The sequence below is a fragment of the Physella acuta genome, unplaced genomic scaffold, assembly GCF_028476545.2.
Source record: "Physella acuta isolate Inbredline_101_S28 unplaced genomic scaffold, ASM2847654v3 ptg000750l, whole genome shotgun sequence".
In the NCBI taxonomy this organism is placed as follows: domain Eukaryota; kingdom Metazoa; phylum Mollusca; class Gastropoda; family Physidae; genus Physella; species Physella acuta.
Genome location: NW_026732268.1, coordinates 623,466 through 641,227, shown reverse-complemented (window position 1 = coordinate 641,227; position 17,762 = coordinate 623,466). Strand labels below are relative to the sequence as shown.

Genomic DNA, 17,762 nt, shown 5'->3' with positions numbered 1-17,762 from the left:
CTCTTGTTAGAGGTAGCATCTCTTGTTAGAGGTAGCATCTCTTGTTAGAGGTAGCATCTCTTGTTAGAGGTAGCATCTCTTGTTAGAGGTAGCATCTCTTGTTAGAGGTAGCATCTCTTGTTAGAGGTAGCATCTCTTGTTAGAGGTAGCATCTCTTGCAAAAGGTAGCCCCTCAGATCTAGCTACGTTTTGTCACTAAACTCACCTTAGTTAGCGGGAACGGACAGCTCCCAGCGCAGTAATGAGCCTCGAATGATTTTGGCGAGATGATCCAGTCTCCCCATCCGATGTCAGCAAAATCCACCACCAGCATTTTCCGTCCGCACACATCACCCCGCATGTCGTGGGCCGGGGCTGTGGGGGATCCAAGTTTTCTTGAGCTGTCCTTGTGGCGGTGCCGGTTCTTCCTGTGGGGCGCCCCATGAGAGTGACCATACAGAGGTAAAACATTGGACTGTCCCTTGTGGCGGCGGCTCTTCCTCCGGGCTCGTAGATTGCTCGGGTGAGTCTTGTGTATTTGCTGCTTTTGCTCGTAGGCCGGTGCAGAATCTTCTGGGATCTCGTTGGTCAAGGTGGATCTTTTCTCTCGCACATTTGTCCAATGAGATTTGCCATGGAAATGTGAGCGTGTGACGTCATGGCCTATCGGCGCCACATTGGGGAGGTCACGGTAACCCAGTTCAGCGGCGACGTCAACTGGTGTTCCAGTCACTTCCAATGTGCCGTTAGTTATGGTGAGCAGACGCTGGGCCAGGAGGTCAATCTGGGTGAGCCGCACGCCCTCTGTCTCGTTCGAATAGAGGACCAGGAAAGGCATGGAGTGTCGTCTGACAAACTGTCTGACCGGCACGACGTCTGGGGTGCCGCCCATTCTTTGCTGCCTGAAGCTCAGACCAAGCAGATGGGGTGGAGGGTATTGCGCCCCCAGCAGTCTCTTTACCGCGCACGTGACGTCATACCTGTGCCAGCCACAGGCGGAGGCTGCGATCTGCTCCAGCTCGCTCACGTGAGGGGGCGCCACCTTTTGGAGAACCAGCTCCAGGCCTGACACCCCGGGCCTTCGTCTAAACATGTGAATTTCGGCAGCGAGCAGATCTTCGCTGGGCTTCAGGGATGAAAGGTTGAAGATAAACATCGACTGACCCTCTACCCGACCTACAGATACAAGAATAGAAACTTTAAATTTAATGTGAGCGGCTGGAGTGTGTTTGTCTGTTATTATAATTATTTGTAACTAAGAAGGCGAATGTCGCTTTTTATGTTCCTTTGAGGATTGTTGTGGTTTTTAGTTAAGTAGTCCGCTATTATGGCGCTGATATGATTTCGATTTTACAATGGTTTGTAGCCTGGTTATTGTGTCTTGTTTATATTTTAATGTTATTATTTATGCAAACTTTGTTTTGAATTGTTGCTCCACTTTGCTTTATGTCCTGAATGTTACTTATTATTGTATTAGGGACTATTTTCTTGTGCGTAGCATTGGTTTCTTTGTTCGTAGTATTGGTTTCTTTGTTCGTGAATGTGGTGTGTCGACATGGAGGGACATTCTGCTGGAATGTCGAGGCCTGTGTGTTGAAGAGTTTCTGTGTCACGTTTATGTGGTGTATGGTAACGTAGGGTTATTTTTATAGTGTTTTATTATGTTTTCCATATTTTTGGTTGCTTATTTTGTATACAAAGTGACTATTTACTAGATCTACTTAGTCTTGACTTTGAGAAGTTTCAATGTTTGTTTTATCCAGACCACGTGGTAGCACGATGGCCTGGGTTTAGTCATGGATTATTGTAGATTTTACTTTCATTTATGAGAGCCTCTTGTTTAGGCTGACAATTGTGTCAGCTTACTGCCTTGTGTATGACTTTTTTTACATTTTAAATTGATTTGTCTTATTTTTCCTCTTTCTAGGACGGTGGTCCGAAATTGGGTGTTTTGTTTCGTTGAGTTCTGTTTGTTTTGTAGATCTATGTCTTGAGTGTTTTGTCTAGATCTAGATTCTGTTTTTTTTTTATAATAACTTTTGGTTCCATATTTATTATTTTGTTAAATAAATTTTATTATATTGTTTAAGTTTTTGTTTTATTTTTAATAGTTTTATTATTTAGACTAAGGTTAGGTTATTAACCAGTCTGGGTTTATCCGGGCTTGCACTGACCGGACAGTAGTTAGTTAGATAAGCCTAGAAGGATAGATTTTAAGATATCCCCCCCCCCTAGCAGGGCTTACAAATTGGTAGCACGAGTGGGGTCAGTGCTTTAGTCTAGTTCAATTTTTGTTTTTCTGTTAGGACTAGGTTAGTTTAGATAAATTTTTTTCTTGATAGGCCCTTTATGGAACCATTTGTGTTTAGTTTTTGTTTAGTGTAGGAACCGTTTGTTGTTTAAAACACCCAATTCGGACGAGATGGCGGAGGTGGCACCAACCATCAGCATCGTTCCACCCAGGGAGATCCTAATCCGGAGGTTCCATGGGGACAGCCATGGCTATGAGGTGGACCGGTTCATCAAAGAGGTCCAGTCCCTCTGGAGGGCCAGGGGAAACCTCTCAGTAGAAGAGAGGAAGGACCTCCTCTGGCAGTACCTGGGGGAAGCGGTGAGAGAGGAGCTGAGCTGCAGGGGTGATGACCTGCAGCATGACCCAGAAGCCACCCTCAGGCTCCTCAGAGAGGTGTACGGCGAGAAGAGGAGAGTACCGCAGCTCATGGCCCAGTTTCAGATGGTTGTACAGGGCCAACACGAGTCGGTGAGGGCCTACTCGCACCGACTGCACAGGGCCTTCAAGACCCTGGTTACGAGGCAGAGTGCCCTGCAGGTCCCACAGACTGATGCAGGGTTTCTTCGAGACCAGTTTGTGGAAAACCTGAGCCAGGCCACAGTCAGGCGCCATCTGCACGAGCTGATTTTCCGGGACCCTAAGATCCCCTTCCTGGCCATACGGGATGCGGCCATTCGATGGTCTGGAGACGAGGACCCTCTTGCTGAACCTGCCTACGTGGCAGCAATAAATGCCAGGCCCATTGAAAAATGTTCGTTCAGGTCCAAGCTGGAGGACAAAGTCAACAGGCTCACCGAGCAGCTTGCTGCTCTGCTGAAGCACTTTACGCGGGACACCAAATTGTCCAATGTGCGCCAAGCACCTCGCAAGCGCACGGAGGTCCAATCAAAGGGCTGCTATAACTGTCACCAGAGGGGTCACCTCGCCCGTCATTGCCATATGGCAAAGAAATATGTGCCCAAAAGGAATCAAGTGACACCGAAGGTATGGCGAGGGGACAAGGTCCTCCGCCCCCGCGAAAGGACTCTGGTGCCTGCCAAGGGTGTACCAACCATTCAGGCGACGGAAGGAGACCCCAGAATGAAGGACAAGGTGGTACAGCCATTAGACCAACCTTTTCACCCAGATCCGTCAGTGGTATCAGGCCCAACATCCTGCCTACGCGCCAGCATAACCAGTGTAAAGGTGGACCAATCTGAGGAACTAGAGGCAATGGTTCCACCTAACCCATCCTTAATTAAGGTACCGGGTGGTGGTGCTGGGGCATGCCCCCAGACAGAGTCAAGCAAGAAGGACAAACAGGTCAAAAAGGCACCTGTAGCTGAACTGCCATAGGCGATCTGGTCCTTCTGAGACAACCCCCACTAGGCAGACGCAAAATGGCAGACCTGGACGGCCCGACAGTTTATGTCGTGGTCGAATTACCTTCGATCACCGGCGGGGGTTACGCCATTAAAAAGAAAGATGGCCCTTCTGGCACCCGCCGGGTGGCCAGCACACAGATTAGGAGATATGTGCCTCCCAAGGCTCAACCGCCCTCCCCAAGGCCGGTCAAAGTTGTACCGCCGGCTGCTACAGCCACATCGTCTGATTTTTTTGCAAAATTTTGTTTTTTGTAAAATTTATGATTGTGCCCTGTGGGCTGATTTTTTTTCAGGTTTGTTAGCTTGCGGTGACCGCAAGCTTTAAGGGGCGTGTATGTGAGCGGCTGGAGTGTGTTTGTCTGTTATTATAATTATTTGTAACTAAGAAGGCGAATGTCGCTTTTTATGTTCCTTTGAGGATTGTTGTGGTTTTTAGTTAAGTAGTCCGCTATTATGGCGCTGATATGATTTCGATTTTACAATGGTTTGTAGCCTGGTTATTGTGTCTTGTTTATATTTTAATGTTATTATTTATGCAAACTTTGTTTTGAATTGTTGCTCCACTTTGCTTTATGTCCTGAATGTTACTTATTATTGTATTAGGGACTATTTTCTTGTGCGTAGCATTGGTTTCTTTGTTCGTAGTATTGGTTTCTTTGTTCGTGAATGTGGTGTGTCGACATGGAGGGACATTCTGCTGGAATGTCGAGGCCTGTGTGTTGAAGAGTTTCTGTGTCACGTTTATGTGGTGTATGGTAACGTAGGGTTATTTTTATAGTGTTTTATTATGTTTTCCATATTTTTGGTTGCTTATTTTGTATACAAAGTGACTATTTACTAGATCTACTTAGTCTTGACTTTGAGAAGTTTCAATGTTTGTTTTATCCAGACCACGTGGTAGCACGATGGCCTGGGTTTAGTCATGGATTATTGTAGATTTTACTTTCATTTATGAGAGCCTCTTGTTTAGGCTGACAATTGTGTCAGCTTACTGCCTTGTGTATGACTTTTTTTACATTTTAAATTGATTTGTCTTATTTTTCCTCTTTCTAGGACGGTGGTCCGAAATTGGGTGTTTTGTTTCGTTGAGTTCTGTTTGTTTTGTAGATCTATGTCTTGAGTGTTTTGTCTAGATCTAGATTCTGGTTTTTTTTATAATAACTTTTGGTTCCATATTTATTATTTTGTTAAATAAATTTTATTATATTGTTTAAGTTTTTGTTTTATTTTTAATAGTTTTATTATTTAGACTAAGGTTAGGTTATTAACCAGTCTGGGTTTATCCGGGCTTGCACTGACCGGACAGTAGTTAGTTAGATAAGCCTAGAAGGATAGATTTTAAGATATCCCCCCCTAGCAGGGCTTACATTAATAAGGATATTTACCACATAATGGAGCGACCCAAGCATTCTTTTCAGTTATTTTAATAGTGGCTTATTATTTATATCGAGACATTCATTTTATTATTACTTTCTCGTATACAGAGTATAGAGGAAACAGAGGAAGTTTTGTAATCGTGCCAAAAAATCTTATGCAATTTTGACAGTTTTCATCGTTTTACACCTCAGTACTTTATCATATACGGAGTATTAGTGGACTTATTTTGATCGGGCAAATAATAAATGCAGATTCATCAAAATTTCAGCGTTCTATGTGTAATCGAGTCGGAGAAACTAGGCTTTGCAATTTTGTCCGTATGTCTGTGTGTGTTGTGTCTGTGAACATCATAACTTAAGTACCGTTACAGCTAGGTTGATGAAATTTCATATACAAGTATTATATCAAATTTGTAGTTCTGTGTCAACTTTTCAGCGATTTCCGATAACCGGAAGTGGAGCTTATTCTACTAATGGTATTTCAAAAGCCTATAACTTAAGTACTATTACAGATAGATCAACGAAATTTCAATAATAATTAAAATATCTAATTCTCTGCCTATTTTCAAATTTTTAGTAATTTCCGTTGACCGGAAGTAGTAATTTACGCTATTTCCGATTTCTCAAAAAAAACGCATGTCAATTTATAAAGTACTAATAATATTCCGCATTATTATACACATATTGTTTGACGTTTACTTGGTGCGCAATACTTTTTTCTAGGAGATTCTATTCTTTTTTTAAAAATGTAAGTAATTAAAAATTTGATTAAAAATCATGTCTATATTCTGAGTTGCCATCCCCGTAGTGTTATTCAAGAAAATTCGAGAAAGTTTAGGGTAGATCACTCCCGGTTTATTTTCATTTTGGTTTTCAGTCCATGTGTAGCACAATCAACAAACACACACTACTCACACACAACATACACAAGAATACACACCGCACCACACCACACACAATGATACACCATACCACACCACACACAATGATAAACCACACCACACCACAACATACCATATCTATCACGATTGTAGAAAAAAAAGCCACAGGAAAAAAAACCACAGGAAAAATCACACAGAAAAAAGTCACAGGAAAAAAAGTCACAAATATATATTTGCCTGATATTTGTTAATACTTTTAAGTATTAAATATTTAGAGAGTGCAAATTAACTTAGGATTAATTAAATGTGACTTTTTTTCCGTTCACCATCTCTCACACTAGTCTGAGTTCACAATCGCGTAGAAAGTTTTCGGGCGGGCGAGTTGTCAGATTTTTAATATGCCGATTCAGAGGTGTGGGTAAAGTTGCCTACATACTTCTCCGCCAAAGACCAGAGGACATTGAGTGAAATAAAAGAGGTCACGCCAAACAGATTTTTACAAGCTTTTATTTAGCTCATTCGTCTGTTTGCTTGTTTGTGGCTTTGTGACACATTTTTAAAATCCATTTTGACCCGCTTCTAATGCAATGATTTCGTTCAAACTTTCCAGGTATCTTTTTCTTTGATGACAATGAAAGATTATCTATTTTTTATGTAATGGGATGTTAAATTAGTCATTTAAATAAATGAAACGGTTTCAAAATTAAGAGGAGAAAACAAGGTTAAAAATGTGTCACGGTTGGTTGATTTCTTTTTCATGCGTTAAACACGGCCGAAACAGGGGCAGATAACTGTCTTTTAGAGATCACGAGCTGTTAATGGGATTTTAACGGAAATATTTTTTGTCGTAGCCTATGTAGAGGAAAAAACAAAAAGTGGAAAATTAAAACAAATATAAAAATCTTTATAACAACGAACTTTTAAATGCACTGAAAACAAACACTATTTCTTTAATTTAAAAAATTTGGCTAAAAATGTAAGCGATATCTTTTATAAACGGCAGTGATGCCGAAAATTGAAAACATATGCGTTTGCAGAGGTGCATACGTTTGTTCAGATATTTCATCAAATAGTGGCATACGGTTGCTCAAACTGACCATCTAAAAAATTTTAGGTGTCAGGGGCGTCGCGGGGCTCTTGGGAGCTACCGGTGGATTCAAGGACTAACTCTATCTCCCTGCTGTGCAGGGCATACAATAAGCTGACCAGAGGCGTCGCGATGGGGGGGGGGGGCGGGGCTGCGGACCGCACCAGGTGACACCCGACCCTAGCGACGCCACTGAAGCTGATCCCGAGTACAAAGATAGCCACTTGGGATCTCTGGATGCCGCACATACTAAAAAATGTTTTGTCTGTGACAGAAACTTGTGCACTCAACAACTGACCAAATTTGTTTATGGTGAACGGATGTATGGTGTAGTAATGCTTGAAAGACAAAAATAAAATACTTAAAAAAAACTTTAAAAAAAAACCACGTTTTTCTTGTGGACTAAAAAGTAGAAAATAAATTTTTCTTTTGTGCTTCCTCGAGCTGTGCAGATTCTTGTGATGACTGACAAAAAACGTGGGTACGTTCACCATCAAATTTCCCGACCCATCTGCCCGACCCACGTTTTTTGTCAGTCATTACAAGAATCTGCACAGCTCGAGGAAGCACAAAAGAAAAATTTATTTTCTACTTTTTAGTCCACAAGAAAAACGTGTTTTTTTTTAAAAGTTTTTTTTAAGTATTTTATTTTCTCCTTTTTAGTCCGTTGCTACACATGAAAAACGTGGTTTTTAAAAAAAGTTTTTTATATAGTTTATTTTCTACTTTATCCAATGACTTGATTAAGTATGACTTGACTAAGTGTTTATAAATACACGGACTAAAAATCTTGAGCGACCAGGATTCGAACCTGGGTTGTCGCGGCCACAACGCGAAGTACTAACCACTATACGATCACGGCCAGCGCGCTCACATCGATTGGGGCCGAAGTAACTGTGTCAATAGGCCTTCAGTCTTGTCGGTATCTTTAGAAATCATGTCCTCAATTTTATGGTCCTTGGGGCGTAATTAAATTAAGCTAATTACGGTCTCTAATTGCTTGTTTTTATGATTGCATCTGAAATTGTTAGGCAAAAGTAGCCTGCATGCCAAATTTCAGATCTATAGAGCAATCAGAAGTGGGCTAATTTTCGATGTCAATTTTAACAACAAACATCCAAACAACCAAACAAACAAACGCGAAGCTGAGTTAAGAAAAACGTGTTAACATGTTTTTCACATGTACAACTGTATGTGGCCAACTCACGCGTCGGATAACCTATTGAGTTAGGTGCCATTCACAAACGACGTCACGCCTTTTTAACGACTTACAAAAAACCAGACCCCCCCTACATGTCGTCATTTAGTAATCGACTATAAATTTAGTATTAGTAATCGACTATAAATTACAAGTGTTCAGTGAATTCATTAACCAATGAATAACATTTTTACTTTCTCGTATATACGAAGTATAGAGAAAGTCTTGTAATCGTGCAAAAAAAAAAAATCGAGATTTTTGCAAATCTCGACGTTTTACATCTCACTGATACGGAAAAACATAATTTTGCAATCTTGTCCGTATGTCTGTGTGTCCGTGTGTGTGTGTGTGTGTCCGTGTGTAAACACGATAACTTGAGTACCGTTGCAGCTAGGTTGATGAAATTTCATATACAAGTATTATATCAAAATCGTAGATCCGTATCAACTTTTGAGCGATTTCGGATAACCGGAAGTGGTACTTTTTCTACTTTGAATTTTTCAAAAGCCTATAACTTGAGTACTATTTCAGATAGATAAATGAAATTTCACATGTAAGTAAAAGATCTGATTCTCTACCTTCTGTTAAATTTTGAGTAATTTCCGTTGACCGGAAGTAGTACTTTACGCTACTTCCGATTTCTCAAAAAACTAATGTAAATTTATAAAGTACTAATACTATTGCGCACTATTATACACACCTTTATTAGGCGTTCGCTTGGTGCGCAATTGTTTTTTACTGAGATTCTATTCTATTTTTTAAAGTTTCAGTATTTAAAATGGATTAAAGATCATAACTATATCCCCAGTTACCATCCCCTGTTGTTTTATATAAGAATATTCGAGAAAGTTTAGGGGAGATCACTACCGGTTTATTTTACTATAGGAAAGAAACTTGAAAGGGACAACTGATGTACTTCAATAGTGACGAATTTGGGATGGTCGCAACCTTTTTCCCCAACGCCTATAATAAACTTATTCAAGGGAAATAAATGAAACTATACCGGTTTAATATTACATTTCTTGTAAAAGAAAGAAGAAATAAACGTATATAAAACTGAAGTTACTGGTACTATATTCTATTTATAGAGCCCACTAGATGTCCCCCCCCCCCAAAGAATTTAGCCGGCGACAGCGTGTTTGATTGTAGAAGAGAGAACTGCCCCCTCTCTGCCCCGCACACTATCGAGGTCCGGCCGAACATGTCTAATGTGTGAACCTCTTACCTGCCCAATAGTTGGTTATCAAAGGGGAGCAACAAGTCAAGGAGGTCATTCAAATTGAAAGTTTTTCCTATCTCTTACACCAGTGGTTCCCAAACTTTTTCGAGTGGCGATCCCCTTTTATAAAAAGTAAGTGACCCCCATAGTTGAAATTTGTAAGGAAATTAATAAACACTAAAGTAAGATTTTTAGTAGATATCCAAAATCAATTATTCTTGATAACTGTTTAATACGATGAGTGTAATTACATGATATTAACTAGGCACAACATTCGCGGTTGAGTTTTTTAACGACAACCTTATGTCATTCTCAACATATAACTTATTTCTTTGTTTTGTTTTTTTATTGGAACTAAAACTAGAAAGGCAATCAACTTCACGTTTGGGTATGAATGGTGCATACTACACCAAAAAATTGTGTGATACTCTCTCCAACCTCTCCTTGTCGTTAAAGTATATCAAACGGTCAAACAACTTGATTTCATCTTTCAATTAAAAAACACGATTCACATCATTTCCTTTTGACAGCCAGCGTACCGTAGTGTAGAAAAGCAGAACCTTGTGAACTTTATTCATGTCGTCTTTGCACAGTTCTTTAAACAGACGGGTGTTTAGGGCCCCAGATTTAATATAATTTACGACCTTTATCTGCAATGGAGTCGGAAGAGTCTTGCTGGCGAGGGCATACCGGAGAATCATGCAATTGGTTCCCCTTGATTAGGGAGCTAAATCTTTTAGTTTTTCTGAAAGCCCGATTGGACCCAAACATAGATGGCGCACCATCCGTACAAAGCCCACAGCCGTTTTCCCATGATAATCATCCAGTTTTAAAAAAAAAACGTATTTATTTTCTCCGTGCTATCTTCACAAAATAGCAACTATTCATTGCTATCATCTGAATAAATATATTTCATATAGACAAGCAACTACTAACACGAACTCACGTCTGTTGATTAATCAACTTGAAAAGCAAACAATGGTGAAAGCTTAACATCTATGGACATGTCTGCTAGAAGCCGCTGAAGAGTATTATTAGACAAAGATATTGGTTGCATCTTTAATGCACTGAAATTCCAAAGAATTTATTTCACCATCTTCAACATGCAGTGTTTCCTGAGATTTTCTTCTACTGTGTGATGATTTTTGTTTTGCCCGGCAATTTCAAATGCGACTTTATATGCTGTGTTTCCGGGGTGAAAACTTCCTGTTCGATCAAGGTTCTCACTTTTGCAACTAGCCGACGAAAAAAATCCATATCTGTTTTGGTGTGTTCCGGATGACGCGTCTAAAATGACGTTTTAGTTTTGAAGATTTCATAGACTCATATGACTGAGGACAACTTGGCACTCTATACCATTTCCAGTGAAGCCGAATTTAAGATATTCTTCTAAATATTTACGTTTTTTTTCTTTGCTAATGTTTAGTCTGCCAGTTGGCGACCCCCCAGAAAGCCCTTTGGGAACCCGTGTCTTACACTAAAGTTTGTGTAGTGGTTTGAATTGTTTGTGGAGGAGCGTGGTAGACTGTAGAATAAAGATAAAGATAATCTTTTACAATCCATATATCAAGGCAAAAATGCGAGAAAATTAAACCAAACCAGAGTTGCGGGGTCTGGTGGTACGGTAGTTCCGCCCCTGAGTCAATCAAAGAAAGACAACTCAACTCTATGTCAAAGGGAGACAACTGGAGAATAATAAAAAAAAAGAGACCGCTCTACAAAATCAAAGAGAGATGACTGGAGTCAATAGAAGATAGGTTGGGTAGAGAGGAGACGTCAATAGAAGATAGGTTGGTTAGATAAGAGGAGACGTCAATAGAAGATAGGTTGGGTAGAGAGAAGACGTCAATAGAAGATAGGTTGGGTAGAGAGAAGACGTCAATAGAAGATAGGTTGGGTAGATGAGAGCAGATGCAAGTTTAGTAAATAGAACAGCGATGACTCACCTATTTTGGTAGGAAGACTGCGTACCGTGTTACCGTTGACTGCGGTGATCTCCCCTGATTGGAACCTGTCATATAAGTCCTTGACATACTGGGGTAACCTCCCTTTGGACGCCAGTCGGCGACTCTTGTCAAGTGGCGGGGCATCTTGAAACCCCAGCAGCAGGCGCACGGCTTCGTGCAGCAGTGGGCTGTCTGCACGGCTGTCTGCACGGCTGTCTGCACGGCTGTCTGCACGGCTGTCTGCACGACTGTCTGCACGGGCTGTTTGCCTCGTCCTCGCACGTTTGGACTTTTTGGAGTTTTCTCCAAAGTCTTTCAGAGCGTCATAATCCAGTGTCTGGTCGTCACTGTCTTCAGCTGTCTGCTCCTCTGGTATTGAAATCTGAAATCTGTTAAGAGCTGGGCCATGCTGAGATGGGCCATGCTGAGATGGGCCATGCACGAGGGACCTAATGGCCCCAGTAGGGTGGAACTCTTGCTGATGTGAGGCGGTGATGCGTGACGTGGTGTCACGTGAGTTGGTCAGTGCTGCTGGCGAGTACCTATTGGCTAAGATCACTTGGGTGGGTCGAACTCGTCCAGAAATCTGGTTGTCATAGTTACGTGACGGCAGGTCCTGGGAGATGGCCACGACGAGACGGGCCAGGAGGAGAAGAGCTAAAGATGGCCTCATGGCTGGGCGGTGCTGGCCTCCTGAGTACACGTGTAGCTCAGTTTATCTTGGCATCCTCCCATCGCTAATCTCTGGGGTCACAGTCGCTAATCTCTGGAGTCACAGTTGCTAATCTCTGGGGTCACAGTCGCTAATCTCTGGAGTCACAGTTGCTAATCTCTGGGGTCACAGTCGCTAATCTCTGGAGTCACAGTTGCTAATCTCTGGGGTCACAGTCGCTAATCTGTCGGGTCACAGTCGCTAATCTGTGGGGTCACAGTCGCTAATCTCTGGGGTCACAGTCGCTAATCTCTGGAGTCACAGTTGCTAATCTCTGGGGTCACAGTCGCTAATCTGTCGGGTCACAGTCGCTAATCTGTGGAGTCACAGTCGCATTTCTGACTCCAGCGAGCGTCCTTGCTCCATTGTCCCCACACTTGATTTGATATCACACATCAGGTGAACGCTGTACCTGTTTAAAACAATGAGATTTTGTATTCAGCGAATACAAAGTTTCACACATCAAACATCACAACAGGTTTTATACATCAAACACCACATCAGGTTTTATACATCAAACATCACAGCAGTTTTATACATCAAACATCACATCAGGTTTTATACATCAAACACCACAGCAGTTTTATACATCAAACATCACAGCAGTTTTATACATCAAACATCACAGCAGTTTTATACATCAAACATCACAGCAGTTTTATACATCAACAAGATGCTGGTAGAGGCATACCTGACGTGACGGAAGAAGTTGCAGATCGTGGTGATGAACTGACGGGTCGAACCAGTGCTAACACCACATGCAGCAAGCTATCAGAATTGTGGGATGACAGGTCCAACCAGTGCTAACACCACATGCAGCAAGCTATCAGAATTGTGGGATGACGGGTCCAACCAGTGCTAACACCACATGCAGCAAGCTATCAGAATTGTGGGATGACAGGTCCAACCAGTGCTAACACCACATGCAGCAAGCTATCAGACTTGGAAGATCTCTTGTTCCTGACTGCGACACGGGCAGACAAGAGGGCACAAATTGTACTCCGTCCCCGTGCGGGAGAAAACCTGGCTCGTTTCTCTCTCGCCGCCCCGCCCACAGTCGGGTGGGCAGCTGCCACAGGTAGGCTTGGGTCGCTGTTCAACCCACTACAGGCCCCTGTTAAGCCCACTATCGTGGCCATGGTTAAACCCCCTATCGTGGCCATGGTTAAACCCCCTATCGTGGCCCCTGTTAAACCCCCTATCATGGCCATGGTTAAACCCCCTATCGTGGCCATGGTTAAACCCCCTATCGTGGCCATTGTTAAACCCACTATCGTGGCCATTGTTAAACCCACTAAAGGTCCCTGTTAAACCACCTATCGTGGCCTTGGTTAAACCCACTATCGTGGCCATTGTTAAACCCACTAAAGGTCCCTGTTAAACCACCTATCGTGGCCATGGTTAAACCCACTATCGTGGCCATGGTTAAACCCCCTATCGTGGCCATGGTTAAACCCCCTATCGTGGCCATGGTTAAACCCCCTATCGTGGCCATGGTTAAACCCCCTATCGTGGCCATGGTTAAACCCCCTATCGTGGCCATTGTTAAACCCACTATCGTGGCCATTGTTAAACCCACTAAAGGTCCCTGTTAAACCACCTATCGTGGCCTTGGTTAAACCCACTATCGTGGCCATTGTTAAACCCACTAAAGGTCCCTGTTAAACCACCTATCGTGGCCATGGTTAAACCCCCTATCGTGGCCATGGTTAAACCCCCTATCGTGGCCATGGTTAAACCCCCTATCGTGGCCATGGTTAAACCCCCTATCGTGGCCATGGTTAAACCCCCTATCGTGGCCATGGTTAAACCCCCTATCGTGGCCATTGTTAAACCTACTAAAGGTACCTGTTAAACCTCTATCGTGGCCATGGTTAAACCCACTATCGTGGCCCTTCTTAAACCGACTAAAGGTCCCTGTTAAACCCCCTATCGTGGCCATTGTTAAACCCACTATCGTGGCCATTGTTAAACCCACTAAAGGTCCCTGTTAAATCACCTATCGTGGCCTTGGTTAAACCCACTATCGTGGCCATGGTTAAACCCCCTATCGTGGCCATGGTTAAACCCCCTATCGTGGCAATGGTTAAACCCCCTATCGTGGCCATGGTTAAACCCCCTATCGTGGCCATGGTTAAACCCCCTATCATGGCCATGGTTAAACCCCCTATCTTGGCCATTGTTAAACCCACTATCGTGGCAATTGTTAAATCCACTAAAGGTCCCTGTTAAACCACCTATCGTGGCCATGGTTAAACCCACTATCGTGGCCATTGTTAAACCTACTAAAGGTACCTGTTAAACCTCTATCGTGGCCATGGTTAAGCCCACTATCGTGGCCATTGTTAAACCCACTAAAGGTCCCTGCTAAACCACCTATCGTAGCCATGGTTAAACCCCCTATCATGGCCATTGTTAAACCACCTATCGTGGCCATTGTTAAACCCACTATCGTGGCCCTTCTTAAACCCACTAAAGGTCCCTGTTAAACCCCCTATCGTGGCCATTGTTAAACCCACTATCGTGGCCATTGTTAAACCCACTAAAGGTCCCTGTTAAACCCCCTATCGTGGCCATGGTTAAACCCACTATCGTGGCCATTGTTAAACCTACTAAAGGTCCCTGTTAAACCACCTATCGTGGCCTTGGTTAAACCCACTATCGTTGCCATTGTTAAACCCACTAAAGGTCCCTGTTAAACCACCTATCGTGGCCATGGTTAAACCCACTATCGTGGCCATGGTTAAACCCCCTATCGTGGCCATGGTTAAACCCCCTATCGTGGCCATGGTTAAACCCCCTATCGTGGCCATGGTTAAACCCCCTATCGTGGCCATGGTTAAACCCCCTATCGTGGCCATTGTTAAACCCACTATCGTGGCCATTGTTAAACCCACTAAAGGTCCCTGTTAAACCACCTATCGTGGCCTTGGTTAAACCCACTATCGTGGCCATTGTTAAACCCACTAAAGGTCCCTGTTAAACCACCTATCGTGGCCATGGTTAAACCCCCTATCGTGGCCATGGTTAAACCCCCTATCGTGGCCATGGTTAAACCCCCTATCGTGGCCATGGTTAAACCCCCTATCGTGGCCATGGTTAAACCCCCTATCGTGGCCATGGTTAAACCCCCTATCGTGGCCATGGTTAAACCCCCTATCGTGGCCATTGTTAAACCTACTAAAGGTACCTGTTAAACCTCTATCGTGGCCATGGTTAAACCCACTATCGTGGCCCTTCTTAAACCCACTAAAGGTCCCTGTTAAACCCCCTATCGTGGCCATTGTTAAACCCACTATCGTGGCCATTGTTAAACCCACTAAAGGTCCCTGTTAAACCACCTATCGTGGCCTTGGTTAAACCCACTATCGTGGCCATGGTTAAACCCCCTATCGTGGCCATGGTTAAACCCCCTATCGTGGCAATGGTTAAACCCCCTATCGTGGCCATGGTTAAACCCCCTATCGTGGCCATGGTTAAACCCCCTATCATGGCCATGGTTAAACCCCCTATCGTGGCCATTGTTAAACCCACTATCGTGGCAATTGTTAAATCCACTAAAGGTCCCTGTTAAACCACCTATCGTGGCCATGGTTAAACCCACTATCGTGGCCATTGTTAAACCTACTAAAGGTACCTGTTAAACCTCTATCGTGGCCATGGTTAAGCCCACTATCGTGGCCATTGTTAAACCCACTAAAGGTCCCTGCTAAACCACCTATCGTAGCCATGGTTAAACCCCCTATCATGGCCATGGTTAAACCCCCTATCGTGGCCATTGTTAAACCACCTATCGTGGCCATTGTTAAACCCACTATCGTGGCCCTTCTTAAACCCACTAAAGGTCCCTGTTAAACCCCCTATCGTGGCCATTGTTAAACCCACTATCGTGGCCATTGTTAAACCCACTAAAGGTCCCTGTTAAACCCCCTATCGTGGCCATGGTTAAACCCACTATCGTGGCCATTGTTAAACCTACTAAAGGTCCCTGTTAAACCACCTATCGTGGCCATGGTTAAACCCACTATGGTGGCCATTGTTAAACCACCTATCGTGGCCATGGTTAAACCCCCTATCGTGGCCATGGTTAAACCCACTAAAGGTCCCTGTTAAACCCCCTATCGTGGCCATGGTTAAACCCCCTATCGTGGCCATTGTTAAACCCACTATCGTGGCCATTGTTAAACCCACTAAAGGTCCCTGTTAAACCACCTATCGTGGCCTTGGTTAAACCCACTATCGTGGCCATTGTTAAACCCACTAAAGGTCCCTGTTAAACCACCTATCGTGGCCATGGTTAAACCCCCTATCGTGGCCATGGTTAAACCCCCTATCGTGGCCATGGTTAAACCCCCTATCGTGGCAATGGTTAAACCCCCTATCGTGGCCATGGTTAAACCCCCTATCGTGGCCATTGTTAAACCCACTAAAGGTCCCTGTTAAACCCCCTATCGTGGCCATGGTTAAACCCCCTATCGTGGCCATTGTTAAACCCACTAAAGGTCCCTGTTAAACCACCTATCGTGGCCATGGTTAAACCCCCTATCGTGGCCATGGTTAAACCCCATATCGTGGCCATGGTTAAACCCCCTGTCGTGGCCATTGTTAAACCCACTAAAGGTCCCATGTTGAACCCCTATCGTGGCCATGGTTAAACCCCCTATCGTGGCCATTGTTAAACCAACTAAAGGTCCCTGTTAAACCCCCTATCGTGGCCATGGTTAAACCAACTAAAGGTCCCTGTTAAACCCCCTATCGTGGCCATTGTTAAACCAACTAAATGTCCCTGTTAAACCCCCTATCGTGGCCATTGTTAAACCCCTATCGTGGCATTGTTAAACCAACTAAAGGTCCCTGTTAAACCCCCTATCGTGGCCATGGTTAAACCAACTAAAGGTCCCTGTTAAACCCCCTATCGTGGCCATTGTTAAACCAACTAAAGGTCCCTGTTAAACCACCTATCGTGGCCATTGTTAAACCCCTATCGTGGCCATTGTTGAACCTTCTATCGTGGTACTTGCTAGTGACGTAACTAGCGTCAATTGTGTGACACCAAAATAAAAGAGCGTCTTAAATATTTTGAAAAAAGTTTGGGGGAGGGGGACGCACAAAATCGATAGTTTGCTACGCCCCTGAGTGCTCCATGTTAGCCTATTGAGGCTTTATTTTTTATCGTTATACAAGCATTGAACAATGCGGACTTGTTCAAATCTTGCTTGGATATTTTCTTAACGTTGCAATCATGTGACTTTGTGGTCGATGTTTAATACTTGTGAGATAAAATGAGATTGTCGGTTTGCGAGAAATTAAATCCAAAATACCAAAATAACGTTGCTAAAAATATCATTGCCAAAAATAAAATATCATTGCTAAAAATATCATTGCTAAAAATATCATTGCTAAAATATCATTTCTAAAAATATCATTTCTAAAAAAATCATTGCTAAAAATATCATTGCTAAAAATATTATTGCTAAAAATATCATTGCTAAAATATCATTGCTAAAATATCATTGCTAAAAATATCATTGCTAAAAATATCATTGCTAAAAATATCATTGCTAAAAATATCACTGTTAACTGTTAGCGAATGATGAGGCAAAAGGGGAAGTAGTGCCCACATTAGGGATGGGGTAACGCCATTGGCTCGTGTCGTGAGTGGAACACAGAAAGCCACTTCCTTCAATAAGATGCTTGTCTTGTCGCT

At 43.1% G+C, this 17,762-nt stretch overlaps 4 protein-coding genes across 4 annotated transcripts; 3 read left to right on the top strand and 1 right to left on the bottom strand.

Annotated features, from left to right (window-relative positions):
* Positions 1-205: 205 nt before the first annotated feature.
* Positions 206-12,150, bottom strand: LOC131950284 (growth/differentiation factor 10; the record flags this gene model as incomplete). The annotated part of the gene is made up of 2 exons (XM_059312364.1): positions 11,344-12,150; positions 206-1,155 (listed from the first exon to the last, which is right to left on the bottom strand). Coding segments are annotated over exons 1-2 (1,623 nt in total), but the record flags the coding sequence as incomplete, so codon positions are not given.
* A 1,042-nt stretch (positions 12,151-13,192) lies between these two features.
* LOC131950283 (uncharacterized) lies at positions 13,193-13,650 on the top strand. Its single transcript, XM_059312363.1, has 2 exons — positions 13,193-13,339; positions 13,426-13,650. Exons 1-2 carry the CDS (start codon positions 13,193-13,195, stop codon positions 13,648-13,650), a joined length of 372 nt encoding a protein of 123 aa, XP_059168346.1.
* Positions 13,651-13,736: 86 nt separating this feature from the next.
* Positions 13,737-14,968, top strand: LOC131950281 (uncharacterized). The gene is made up of 3 exons (XM_059312362.1): positions 13,737-13,883; positions 14,039-14,212; positions 14,744-14,968. Exons 1-3 carry the CDS (start codon positions 13,737-13,739, stop codon positions 14,966-14,968), a joined length of 546 nt encoding a protein of 181 aa, XP_059168345.1.
* An 86-nt stretch (positions 14,969-15,054) lies between these two features.
* On the top strand, positions 15,055-15,910 carry LOC131950280 (uncharacterized). The gene is made up of 3 exons (XM_059312361.1): positions 15,055-15,201; positions 15,381-15,602; positions 15,758-15,910. The coding sequence occupies exons 1-3, from the start codon at positions 15,055-15,057 to the stop codon at positions 15,908-15,910; spliced, it is 522 nt and encodes a 173-aa protein (XP_059168344.1).
* The last annotated feature ends 1,852 nt before the right edge of the window (positions 15,911-17,762 follow it).

Excerpts from the sequence above, each read along its gene's own strand:
- LOC131950283 (XM_059312363.1), top strand. The coding sequence starts at position 13,193 with ATGGTTAAACCCCCTATCGTGGCCATGGTTAAACCCCCTATCGTGGCC. Across the intron at positions 13,340-13,425 it reads AACCCACTATCGTGGCCATT|GTCCCTGTTAAACCACCTAT; the intron begins GTTAAACCCACT and ends AACCCACTAAAG.
- LOC131950281 (XM_059312362.1), top strand. The coding sequence starts at position 13,737 with ATGGTTAAACCCCCTATCGTGGCCATGGTTAAACCCCCTATCGTGGCC. Across the intron at positions 13,884-14,038 it reads AACCCCCTATCGTGGCCATT|GTCCCTGTTAAATCACCTAT; the intron begins GTTAAACCTACT and ends AACCCACTAAAG. Across the intron at positions 14,213-14,743 it reads AACCCCCTATCATGGCCATG|GTCCCTGTTAAACCACCTAT; the intron begins GTTAAACCCCCT and ends AACCCACTAAAG.
- LOC131950280 (XM_059312361.1), top strand. The coding sequence starts at position 15,055 with ATGGTTAAACCCCCTATCGTGGCCATGGTTAAACCCCCTATCGTGGCC. Across the intron at positions 15,202-15,380 it reads AACCCCCTATCGTGGCCATG|GTCCCTGTTAAACCACCTAT; the intron begins GTTAAACCCCCT and ends AACCCACTAAAG. Across the intron at positions 15,603-15,757 it reads AACCCACTATCGTGGCAATT|GTCCCTGCTAAACCACCTAT; the intron begins GTTAAATCCACT and ends AACCCACTAAAG.